We start from the raw sequence: 13,802 nt of genomic DNA, 5'->3' as shown, positions 1-13,802 counted from the left end.
CAATCAATAAACATTTATTAAGTGCCTCCTATGCACTGGAGTTGGGAAGACTTGAGTTCAAATCCAGCCTCAGATAACTTACTGGCTGTGTCATCCCTGGGCAAGTTGCTTAACTTCTGTTTGCCTCAGTTTCCCCAACTGTAAAATGGTGAAAATAACAGCACCTACCTCTCAGGGTTATTATGAGGATTAAATGAGATAATATTTGTAAAAGTGCCTGGCACATTAAGTAGGTTCATTCCCTATTTGACATGCCCTCATTTTGACAAAGAAATAGGCAAATAATTTGTTAATAAAATTGAAAGGCACATTACCTGCCCCTTGTTTGATGACAGGAGCTGATGGAGGAGGTGGTTTCTTAGGTCTCTGAAAAATTAATCAAAAACACAAAAGATGAGGCTGTTGGCAAATCCATCTACTCCTTTAAGAACTACAGACATTGTTTCCTTACTACAGTTTGGACAATACCAAAGAGCCACAAAAAAATTAAGCAATCCACTCTCTATGGATGTGAGTCTCTGGTACCTCACACAAGCCCTAAAATAAATTCAGCCTGCAAAACAAAACTCCAACTGACAAATGCAATACCGTTTCCCTATTTCTAAATTTGCAACAGTCTTCTGGAAAAGCCAGGCTCAGCAAAATGGCATGAAACCAATATGCACAAAAGCACCCGCCATCAAAATAGAATTTGCAATTAAGATTTAATCAGGTGAATAACAGAACCATTCAAAAAGATTCCTAGGTACCCCTAGAACTGAAATTTGCTTCTTCTAACTGTGGGTCTTCTCCAAAGGAAATACTGGTGAGGATGGGTATGGGTGTGCGGTGGGTGTTGAATTTCCATTCCTCTGAATCTTGCCATTCTACAGCTGTTATCCCATTTGGGAGGCTCATCCACCCAGCAGCTCTACTCCCTGCCACCCTTGATAAGACAAAATGGATTTTTCCACATCAGCTGTTATTTGTTTTTCTTTCATCTATTATCATTTCTTGGCAGACGAAAAGGAAAGCAGTCATGCAGTCAGTAATAACCTTCGTTGAACTAGTTCCAAAGCAGAAGCATTCGCAGTAGGGGAAAATGGTCAGGTTGGCAAACCGGCAGGCAATTCAGTGAACAGACAATTAAGAATGGGCACCACTAAGTAATTATAGTACCCACCCAAAGGAGAAAAGATGGCCAACGTTGGAACAAGAAACCTCTCAAAGACAAAAATCATTAATGACTGACAGAAAAGCATTCCCTTATGGATCTCATGTCCCTCTTGGGGATGTCACTACTTTTCACAGTAGCTTAGCAAGGCTTGGTGGTTTAAGACTGAGCTGCAAGATTTAGAAATCTAAAAGGGATCTGAGAGATCCTTGTGTCCAATTGCCTCATTTGAGAGATAATAAATGAGTAGCAGAGCTGGATTTAAACCTAGCTCCTCTAATCCGGTCAGTGCTTTGGCCAATGAACCAGGGCTACCCTTGCTTGGCTCCACGCCAATCCAAGCTTCTTATGGCATAACTGACAACCATGATTAACTATGCTCTCTTCAGTTGGTCTACAACATACATTACTTGGCATAACCCAAGCCTATGAAAGAGCTGAAATGGATAAGAACTTTCCCCCATCTTTGAAGCACCATGATGGCAGATCTAAGATGGAGATAATTAAGAGCAGTGTTATCAGACTCTAATAGAAACAGGGACCCCTAAACTGTACGTAAGGATCTCTGTAAGATGTGTGTAGACTTAAAAAATGACATATTAATGTTATCTTTGTTCTACTTTTTTTCTTAATTTATTTTGCTAAATATTTTCCGATTACCTTTGAGTTTGGTTCAGGCTATACTCAGAAGTCTTGTAGGTTGCATTTCAGCCCTGTGTTTGACACTTCTCATTCAGAGAACAAAACTTCTAAGGGAATTGGGTTTATTTAGACTAGAGAAAAGGATATTGAGGGGAAGTTTAAGGAGTCTTCAAGTTTAAGAGGGTCTGCTACAGTGACAGTGGTGACCATCCATTTCCCATCTTACAAAGGACAGAATAAGAGAATATAAGATGAATGGTTTAGGATAGAAATAAGGAAGAACTTTCTGATATTGAGTAATGTTTCATTCACTAGTTTGCTAGGAAAGGTTCATTTCCGCAAACATTTATCAAGTGTGTGCAAAGCAAATCCATAAGACTTTAGCCAAACACAGAAGAAACACGTTCCCTACTCCTATAGAGCTTATAGGCTGTAAGTAAGCCCTGGGACACTTGTAAAATAAGGATGTTGGGGCACTGTCCTACTTGTGGGCAGGAACGTTGACTACTGTGACTTATGTTAGATAAAGTACTTACTTATTAAGTGCTTACTATGTTCCAGACAGTGTGACTTCCTTAATTTTCTCCCATTCCGCAACTGCCAACCCATGCTCCCTTCTGTTATCAACCATTCAGCTATCATTCTGCAAAATCATTGTGAGATTTTAAAGTCCAACATACTGTTGGGTACATAAAGTAGGTACTCAACAAATATCTACTATTCCATCATTGGACAGATACCCACTGAGTACCTACAGCCTGTAGGGATGGGCTATGCTAGGTGTGAAGATGGATACAAAGAGAAATGCTCCTGCTCTCATGGAACCTATTGATACAGGGAATGAATGACTTTCCTTCAAATATGAGGTCAGCAGGAAGCAGCAGCAAGAAAGAAAGGAAAGAAGGAAGGAAGGAAGGAAGAAAGAAAAGAAGGCAAATGCCCACACACAATTCTTCACCACTGAATAACTGGTGCCCAAAAGGAATGGTAACAACTATGCCTTCAAAATGGCGCATCTCTCTGCCTACAACCATTCCAATTTGATCAACTGTTCCTCCTCATCTGTCCTTTTAAACAAGAAAATGAGAAACTAAGTTGATGTCTTTTCTAGAGGTGGCTAGGTGGTGAAGCAGACTCTAGTTGGACATGGAATCAGGAAGACCTGAGTTCCAATCCAGTCTTGAGATACTTACTAGCTGTGTGACCCTGGGCAAGTCAAATAATCTCTGTTTGCCTCAGTCTCCTCAACTGCAAAATGGGGATAAAAATAACATTTATCTCCCAGAGCTGTTGTGGAGATCAAATGAGATAATATTTATAAAGCATGCTTAGCACAGTGCCTGGTACATATTAGGTGCTACACGAATGGATTTTTTTCCCTTTCCCCCTCCCCCATTCCCTTCTCATTTTCACTTACATCTCCTGTAATACCCTTTCCCCCTTTCGCTATTCTTCCTGTCTCTCTACCCTTCTATGGACTGATATAGAGGTAGCTTTTGCTGGGTGAAAAGAACACTGGGTTTGGAATCAAAAGACTCAGTCAGATCTGCCACTTATTCCTCATCTGTAAAATGGAGGAAAATATTACCTCCACTGGTGAGACCTCACAAGGTTGTTCTGAAAATAAAAGGAGAGTACAGGATCACAGATATGGACCTAGAAGGGAAACTTCTGAGGTCATCCAGCCCAACCCCTTCCTTTTACAGATGAGGAAAGAGAGGCCCCAACTGACTTGGCCAAGGTCAAATGGGTAAAAATTGTGACAGAGCCCAAACGCAGCCCCAAATCCATCATTGCTCCATGGGCTTCCCTCACTGTGCTTTAGAAAATGTAACACATTCTACAGAAATGTCAGCTGCTCTTATTACCAGTATAAATTAAAATTAGAATGAATGTGTGTGTGTGTGTGTGTGTGTGTGTGTGTGTAAGCTGTTGTTGAAACTCCACAAGAGAATTGGGGGATTGATTTGGCTGGGAAAAAAAAAAAGAAAAGAGAGACCAGTGGTAACTTTCTCACAAGCCGCCTAGGTCTAAGTTCAGGGGCTGAATCTGCCTAGCCTCGCCCTACCAACTGGTACCCCTTCAATGCCCTCTTTGTGTCTGGCCCGTCACTTACTGGTTGTGCCCTTTACAAGAGCCTCATCTTGATTAGAGCATGAATCCTAGAGTAAAACGACAAAGCCTTAAATTAAAACCCATCACGAGCCCGTACCGCTCCTGTGCCAAGGGGAGCCTTCACTGCTGTGCCATAATTGGCATAAACAGAGGCAGCACAAAACGTGAGAGGCCGAGACACGGAGCCACAAGAGAGGATGAGGAATGCTGGAGATAAAAGACAGAGGGTTTGTGTGTGTGCATCTGTGCAACAAAGCCGATGCTTCCAGGTAGCTATATATGCAAAACAGGAGTTTTTATTTGGAGCCCAAGCTGTTGCAGAGGAAGACTGTGGTGAAGCAGCTGGAGTCAAGCCTTGAAAAGGCAGGAATCAGGCTGTGGGTGAACTGTCTGTCTCGCCTCCATCATGCATGATTAATCTTTGGCCAGGTGCCTGATTTGCTTATTCGGATGGCTTGCAGTTTTGTTTTATTTTGTTTTCTTCTGGAGTCACACTTCACTTTCTTTAGTCTATTCAAATTTAACAGTGTCCATAACATGAAGACCTACCATCTTCAATATGCCTTTCAAACAGGACATTTTGACTAGGAGTATTTTTTCTTTTAAAGTTATTTAAAAAACAAGCTCCCTATACATAGCCTTTCCTGATCCCCCTTAATTCCAGTGCCTTCCCCCGAGATTATCTCCAATTTATCATATATATATATATGTGTGTGTATGTACGTATGTATGTACGTATATATGTATGTATGTATAATAAATATATGTGTGTGTATCTATTTATCCATTGTATACAGTCGTTTACAGGCTGTTTCCCTCATTAGATTGTGAGTTTCTTAAGATCAGTTGTTTTTGTTTTGGGTTTTTCTGGCCTTTCTTTGTACCCTAGCACTCAGCAAAGTGCCTGGCATGTAGTTTAATAAATGTTTGTTGACTTGACTTTTTGACTTGACTCATCTGTAGAATGAAGTCATTATGACTTAACTAGGCATGGATCCAAGTAGTAACACCAAATTTATATACAAACACTCCTATGCTGAATAAAAGAATGACTAAGAATGAGGGCAGTAAGGACAAAAAATGAGGAACAGAGAAATCAGTGGTAAAAATATTGCAGCAAGAATTTCTTACTGGTATTCACATTCCTTAAATTAAAATAATAACAAAAACAAAAACAAAAACAACCTAACAGATTCCTGGAGTAGGTTGATTTTTCCTGAAATTCCCAAATGTAACTTGATGAAGGAGTTGAGATGACAAAGTGGCTAGGTTGCAACAGTATATGCCAATAATGAACCTCTTAAAGATTTACAATTATAAATTATTACAGTTTCTGAAGGTTTTCTGACATTTTTTAATCTTAGGCAAATTTTTAAAATCATATGCTCTTGGAGACAAATAGTATTCACTCTCCAATTAGTCAGTTTTCCCCTTTCTACTGCCAACTTTGATAACATGTAAAAAGAAAACTGTACTGTTTTCAGCACAGCTGACTTCTACAGGTGCTGTCTGTAGACAGACAAAAAAATATAGAATGTTAAAGCTGAAAAAGTCTTGGAGTTCACCAAATTCAACCCTCTAATTTTATAGGTGAAGAAACTGAAGCTCACATAGGGGAATAATAAACAGTATGGAGCAGTGGAAAGAATTCTGTATTTGCAGTCAGAGGACCTTGCCACTTGCTACGTGTGTGACCCTGGGACAAATTCCCCCCTTACCCCCTCAGCATGTGAGCCTCCTGAGATCAGGGCTGTTTCTGCCTTTGCTGTCTCTGTCATTCATATATTCATTCATTCATGAAACATTTATTAAGGTCATACTGTATACAGAACTCTGTGCTAGGCACAGGAGGAGATGTAAGGTCTGGGGAAGCAAGGTCTCTCCCTCATGGAATTTCCACAGTCTAGTACAGGAATAAGACACAGATGGAGGATGTCTCAAAAGTCTTACTGTGGTTTTCAGCTTTATTAATCAATCAATCAATAAGCAATCATTTAATAGCTTAAAATCACACTAAGACTTCTAGGACATGCAGTATGGATAGATATAATATGCAGTATTGCATAATGTGTAAGTGCATAAATATATGCATAAAATGCATAACTAATGCATACATGCATTACAGGGTTGCCAAATAAAGTATTATCTGAGGTCCAACATGGAAGGTCATTATTGCCCAGGGAAGACTTCATGGTGGAGGTAGCATTTGAATTGGGCTTTAAAGGATGGAATAGAAATTAAAAAGACAAAGTGGGGGAAAGAAGTCATTGCAAACACAGAAAAAAGGAAAAGCAAAGGCATTCTAGGCAAAACAACAGAGCATGAATGGGGGTGAGCTCTTCTATCTTACAAGCAACAGCAGCTAACAGCCAAAACTCTCTCTCTCTCTCCCCCTCCCCACTCTCTTCTGCAAACTCTATTTCCACATCATAGTCTAAAGGCGTATAGAAAATAATGGAAAAGACAAAGACAAGGAATGAAAGTGAGGTTCCAATCAACAATAATAACTTGCAGTTGTCTAGTGTTTTACAGTTTACTGTAGTAACTATGAAATAGAGTGTATTATTTATTATTATTATTATTATTTCTGTCATTTTTTTAAATAGATGAGGAAACTAAAGCTTATGGGACTCAAGTGACTTACCCGAGATCACGAACAGTGAAACTGACATTTGAAGCCAGGTCCTTTTTAAGTTTGGCATTTTTTCCCACCACTTCATTATATATATTAAGCAACCCTTATTTCTACTTTAAAAAAACTCAACAATGCTTTTTCATTGATGTCACTTCCCACTAGTCTCAGTGACTCTCTCCGCCCCAACAGAACCCTCCCTTGTAATGAAGAAGCATAATTAAGCAAAATGAATCAACACCCCATTGGCCATGTCTGACAACACATGCCTCATTCCTCCCGATGGCTCATATCCTCTCTGCTGAGAGGAGGAAGTTGTGTTCACACCATTAATCCTCTGAAATCACTCCATTTATCAAAGATCTGATTTCTTTCAAGGCTAGTCTCTTTTATAAAAATGCTGTGGTCATTTTGCAAATGATCCTTCGGGCTTGGCTTTTGTTGTGGTAGTTCGTACAAAGTTTCCCAACCATCTCTGAATTCTTGATATTTGTCATTTCTCATAGTGCAGTAATATCCCATTACATTCATCATATAACAGAATTTGTCCAGCTGTTCTCAAATGGAGGGGCACTCAACTTGTTACCACAAAAAGTGCTACTGTAAGTACGCTGGTATATCAGGGATCTTTGACTTCTTTGGTATATATTCCTGGTTATGGTATTGCTAGGCCTAAGTGTATGTATCATTTAGTTACTTTTCTAGTATAATTTCAAATTGTTTTCCAGAGGGATTGGAACAATTCTCAATTCCACCAATAATGAATTAGTGGAGCACTTATTATACATTCATTCATTTGATAAAATTTTATTAAGTGCCTGTTATTGTGTGCATAACATACCCATTAGGGGATGGGAGCAATATAGGGTTAGATAAAATACAGGCCCTGATCTTGAGTACCTTACAAATCTAGTACTATGTGGTTAATGCTGTGGAAGGCCCAGAATGGGAAATAAGAAAAGAAGGACATGGTTGCTGCTGCCTTCAAGAAACCTGAAATCTAATAGGGTAGATAAAACATACACACGAAACAATTAAGAGAACAATGAGAACATATATAACTAGGGCTACATAGTGTGATAAAGACTAAAACCTGGGATTACAATGAACTGAAATATCAAAATAACACAGCAATGCAATATGGCAGCCACGAATGTTAATTCACAGAGTTCCTTTAGGGAAGTGGTGGCCTACTAAGTCTTTCCTTGTGAGGCAATATCTGGAATACTGTTTTGAGTTCTGGGTGCCTCATTTTAGGAAGAGTCTAGTCAAGCTAGACAGTGTTCTGAGGAGGACAACCAAGATGGTACAGGGCCTTGAGATAAGCCCTAGGAGATTTCCTGAAGGAAATGCAAATGCTTAGTCTGGAGAAGAAAAGACTGTGTAAGGAAATACATGGCAGCTACCTTGCAAGTATTTGAAGGAATTTAACCTCAGAAAGGCATTAGACTTGTTTCACTTGGCCCCAGAGGAAACTAAGAGCAGTGGGTAGAGGTTGCCATGAGACAAATTTAGGCTTGATATAAAAGGAAAAAAATCCAATTATAATAATTAGCATTATTATTACTACTAATAATGCCTAGCACTTATAGGTTTGCAAAGTGCTTTGCAAATACTATCTCATCTTATCTTCACAACACAACCCTGGGAATTAGGTACTATTATTATCTCCATTTTATAGATGAGGAAACTGAGGGAGACAGAGGCCAAATGACTTGCCCACGATCATACAGCTAGCAAGTGTCTGAGGCTGGTTTTGAACTCAGCTCTTCCTGACTCCAGGTCCGGCTCTCTATCCCTTGAAGAACCAAGATGCCTCAGATATTACTACTCAGGAGGCCATAGTTCCCTTCAAACAAAGGCGGGATGACTGACTGACCACATGTCAGGTATCTTTTAAAAGGGATTCTTGTTCATTTTTGGGTTGGCTTCTGAGATCCCTTCAAAGTTCGTGATTCTGTGGTAACAGATTACAAAATGACGTCAGTTTGGGAGCTGACTATAGCTCAAGCCCATCCGACAGCTAACACTTAATGTTTATCCCCTTCTCTCTATGTAAATTTCCTAAGTAAGGAGCATTAACTATGTCTACCCATGGGATCAACATAAAACACATACAAAATGTTGGGTTATTTTTCAGGTTGTATTGCATCTTATAAACAAGAGATAAATATTTATTTTTGGAGGAATGTGAAAAACTAAGCATTTTAATCTTTCAAGCTAGTTGGAAGATGGAGAGAAATTCAGCTTCAAACTTTCCAGCTTGAAAATCTTTCAGTCTGAAGGACACATGACCAGAAACACTTTACTGCGTGACCTTGGGCAAGTCACATAACCTCATTGCCTAGCCAAAAAAAAAAACAAAAAAAAAAAACCCAACAAAAACACTTTATTGCTATCTGAGTTTTTTTTTTTTCTTGTTCTGTTTCTCCACTCTGTCCTTCTGAACCAGAGTCTCAGGCTTCTCTGTCCCTTTTGGAAATTATTTTCTCACAAAAAAAAAAAAAAAAAAAGCCTAAACCTTTCTTCCTGGATTTTTATTTTGGGAAAGAATGACTCTGGGAAATAGTTTCTTCTGGTCTCACAAGAACTGAAATTCCACTTTGTTCTAATATAATTAGTATAGTCTATGAAAATTGCTTTGTAGCTGCTTGATCAAGCCTTCAGAGTATTTACTATTTTGTCTGTGGCATCCCACGTTAATGTCAGGACCCAGGATAGATCCTCATAGACTCTTGCTTGTAACATAAATAGCTAACAGAATCTAAAATCTGCAACAAGAGATAAATCATTGCTCTCCCAGCATTGATCATTTAGGCACAGACCCAGAGACATCCGGGCTCGATAGAACCTGGAGACCACTTTCTTGGAAACACAGCCAGGACTTCCATATGTTGCTAAGTAAATGCTTGAATCCATGCCCTTGCATAAAATCACCAGAATTCACCAAAGAATTTTTGAGCAGTTTCAACAGAGCTCAAGAACTGTCTCATTGGATGAATGCTGCTTCCTTCTCTCCCCCTAAATCATAAGAATTTCTCCTCCTTCCCTGGTGAGTGATTTAAACCACAGCCATTGGCAAGACAAGATGACATCTGTCTAAAACAGGTGGCCAACTGTTTCATATTCCCTCATCCACACAGTGACTACATGTTAATGATTCTGATTATCATTACAACATCAACTTTTGGCAAATTACAGCCTGGTCTCCAATCACTCAATCTTAAAATCTCCTATAAAATAAGAATGTGACAATAATGAACTTTTAATAACAGGAAATACAAGGTTGGTTGGCTTTATAAACTAAGGAAAAAATTATATGCAATAAACCGAGTGCTTGCCAAAATGAAATGTCATACTGAAAGTATTTTTAAAAAACTCTGACAGCCATTGTATCCTTTCTTAAACCAATCAATCAATCGATCATTCATTCATTGATTTATGCAACAGCCATTTATTAAGCAATTGGCATATGCAAAACACTGTGCTAGGTAGGCCCCAGAGGATAAAAAATAAAGATAATTAAGACATGGTCTCTGCCCTCATGGCATTTGCCATCTAATTTGCATAATTTAGATTATGTAAATTTATTACACATGCAAGCTAAGCTAAAGGTATGTGAAAACAGGTGGTGACTGTTGATATTCAGGGTTAGTACACTCTTCTACAGTCTTGAAGTATGTGTATGAATCAAATAAAAAACAATGCTGGTATTGAGAGCTCAAAGAGCCGTTTTAGAGACCAGATATTCTCAATTCCTCATTTTACAGATGGCTTGATGCCTTCCTTCAAGTTCCAGCTAAAGTTTCACCTTCTGAAAGAAGACTAAGCTAGTCCTCCTTAATTTCAGTGCCTTTTCTCTGATACTACCTCCCACTTTTCTTGTAAACCTCTTATTTACGTACACTTGTTGGGGGCAGCTAGGCAGCACAGTAGATAGAGTGCTGGCCCTGAAGTCAGGAGGATAAATGAGTTCTGATTTGACCTTAGACGTTTACTAGCTGCGTGAGCCCGGGGCAAGTCACTTAACCTCGGTTGCCTCAGTTTCCTCATTCACAAAATGAGCTGGAGAAGGATATGGCAAACCACTCCAGTATCTTTGGGGAGAAAAACCCGATGAGTCAGACACAACTGAAACGACTCAGCAACAACATATATATCTGTTTGCATGTTGTCTCCCTCATTACACTGTGAGCTTCTTAAGAGCAAGGACTGTTTTTTGCCTTTCCTGTATCTCCAGAGCTTAGCACAGTGCCTGGCACAGAACAGGAGCTTAATAAATACTTCTTCATAATAACAATAATAATAATAATAAACTTGATTGGACTTCCTGTTCTTGGCCCCAGAGAACAGAACTAAGAACAACGGATGGGAAAATAGCTAACAAAGCTGCCTAAGGGTAGAAAAGGGCTGCCTCAGGAGGCAGTGAGCCTGCTTTCCCTGGAGGACCTGCAGCAGAGGCTGGATGGCCGCCTGTTGGGTCTCCTGTAGGAAGATGTCTTTCAGCGATGGGTGGGATTAGATGGTCTGCGAGTTCCCCTCCAATACTGAGATTCTACGGTTTTGCCTCAGGCTTTGACAAGTAAGTTGACAAAGTAAGGTTCCACTCAGAGTCATGAAGAACGGTAAAGACTGATGATCTCAAGTTCCTTTTTTGGGTTCTTACATCACGACTTTCCATGACTGGGGCAACACGGCCGCTGAGATTCCTGGGCAAGGTGACACAGGGGAAGCTGCAGAACACCGTTGTGCTCCTTTAAGAAGGAAGGCAAGACGGCTAAGACCGGCTATGCGGACAGCTCCTGATTGTGGTAGCTGACAAGGTCCCAGCTGGAGTCCTTCTGAAACGTCACATCACAGCGTGGTGAATCAGAGTACACAGGCAGCAATGTGTTATATCAACCGTGATTTCTGCCACACAGTACATAAAAACCACCTAATGTCAGGGTAGTATCTACCCCGTGTCCAGAGATGAGCAGTGGCCTCACTCCTGAGGTCTCTCTCTAGAAGAGTGTTTGGATTCCCAGAGGGAGGCTTATTAAGGTAGCACTTCTTACATCTGTCTCCTTCTCTGTGTTCATATTGTCTCTCTGTCAGTGCAGGTTATCATCATCTCTTGACTAGACTTTAATAATAATAATAATAATAATAATAATAATAATAGCTAACAGCTAGAATTTATGTAGCACTTTAGTAACTGCAAAGCAATTAAAAATATCTCATTTTATCCTTGCAACCACCCCGGGAGGTAGGTACTATGATTTTCCCTGTTTTACACATAAGGAAACTGAGGCAGACAGAGTCTAAGTGATTTGTCTAGGGTCACACAGGTAGTAAGTGTCTGAGACCAGATTTCAATCCAGGTCTTCTGGTCTGTCCAGTTTACCACCTGCTGCCTTATTGAAGACTATTGAAACAGCCTTCTAATGGCTCTCCAGGCCCTCCTTTCTCCAGTTTATGCCTCCCACGGATTTGCTGTTGTTTTTCAGTTATTTTTCAGTTGTGTCTAACTCTTCATGACACCATTTAGGGTTTTCTTGGCAAAGACACTGGAGTGGTTTACCATCTCCTTCTCCAGCTCATTTTGCAGATGAAAAAACCGAGGCAAACAGGGTTAAGTGACTTTTCCAGGGTCCCACTAGTGGTAGGTATCTGAGGACAGATTTGAACTCAGGGAGATGAGTCTTCTTGACTCCAGGCCTGGCATGTTCTATCTTCTATACCACCTAGTTGCTCCTTCCCACAGCTACCAAACTGATATTTTTCTAAAACACAGATCTGACAGTCACCCATTCCCAATTCAAAAATATTCAAAGGCACCCTATTGCCTTTAGGATAAAATACAAAATCCCCAGGCTGACATTTAAATACCTACTATCTGCCTCCTACCTAGCCTGCCAGCCATATTTTATTTTATTCCCTTACACACACATTATATTCCAGTAAAACTGGCCTACTAAGTGTTACCCATATGAAATACTCCCTCGTCCTCTTCTATGCCTTTGCATATGTGCTCCCCTTTATCTAGAATAAATTTGCTCTTCACCTTTGCCTAATAAATCCCTTGCTTCCTTCAAAGGATAATGCAAGTGTAACCTCCTATATAAAGTGAGGCCTTTCCTGCTCCCTCTCCATCCCAGTTATTTGTATTCTCTCCGCTTCTACATTGTTTTATTTATTTCATGTACATCAATCAATCAATAAACATTTATTAAGCTCCTACTGCATACCAAGCACTGTGCTAAGTTTTAGAGATACAGAAAGAAGCAAAATATAATTTCTTCCCTCAGAGAGCTTACAGTCTAATATGGGAGACAACATGCAAACAAACATATACAGAACAAGCTATAAACCTATACATCACATATAATAGTAATATAACATAATAAGATATAATATATAACATTAGATTACAATATATGTAAATGTATACAAACATATATGGAACAAGGATAAATAGGAAGTTTAACAGAAGAAAAACATTAGAATTAAGAGGGGTTGAGAAGTCTTCCAGTAAAGAAAAAGATGTTAATATGGAAATACTTCAAGGAAGCGAGTGAGGCCAGTAGGCAGAGCAGAGGAGAGAGAACATTCCAGGCATGGAACGGACCACCTGTGCATGTACATGTCCCCTACCAGCACCTTGGACAATGGGGAATGGGGTGGGGACTCTAGGGAATAAGACAGGGAAAGGGTGGTCCTGTGATTTTCCTCATGTATAGGATTCCCAGCGAGGGAATTCCCTTTACCAATGAAAATCAGAGATTATTCAGCAACTTATTATCTTAGAGAATTGCCCTGGGGGCACCATCCAGTGTCACATAGCCAATATGCGTCAGAAATGGGACTTACTGCCTTTCACCTTGCATTTATTAGTGTTTAATAAAGGCAGTAAGGACACTGATGATGTAGTCTGTTGACCAAAGACTGATGACAGCATATCAGAATCATCCCTCATCACCGAAGGAGGGACAAAAGCTGTGCTACAGACCCAGATCTACAGAACCAAAATCCAAGACTTGAAAGTCAGTATGTGAATAAGTTTTTGGTACTGTGAGAAAATAGTCAAGTTTTGTCAGCTATGGAAGTTTTGTTGGAGGGTCAAATTTATACTCAGAAGGTGGAACTGTTCAGATGTTAGAAGCCTAGATGGGAGGGGGATAAAGGTTTGCTAGCCTGGGTCTCTTCCCAAAATGGAGGTCCTGGGACCATTGAAGAGAGCATATACTCTCATTTGTTCTCTATAGCAGAGGTATCAAA

The 13,802-nt window shown here is 39.8% G+C and overlaps 1 protein-coding gene across 5 annotated transcripts in view; it reads right to left on the bottom strand.

Annotated features, from left to right (window-relative positions):
• Nucleotides 1–13,802, bottom strand: part of SH3KBP1 (SH3 domain containing kinase binding protein 1) — a 434,394-nt gene that overhangs the window by 57,420 nt on the left and 363,172 nt on the right. For all 5 annotated transcript variants that reach the window (XM_027866157.1, XM_027866165.1, XM_027866172.1 and 2 more), the window contains one exon: nt 315–366. In XM_027866157.1, the coding sequence (XP_027721958.1) occupies nt 315–366 (52 nt within the window). The remainder of the gene's footprint in view (nt 1–314; nt 367–13,802) is intronic.

Source organism: Vombatus ursinus, unplaced genomic scaffold, assembly GCF_900497805.2.
Source record: "Vombatus ursinus unplaced genomic scaffold, bare-nosed wombat genome assembly UNPS02001419.1, whole genome shotgun sequence".
In the NCBI taxonomy this organism is placed as follows: Eukaryota; Metazoa; Chordata; class Mammalia; order Diprotodontia; family Vombatidae; genus Vombatus; species Vombatus ursinus.
This window is presented reverse-complemented; position numbering and strand designations above follow the sequence as displayed.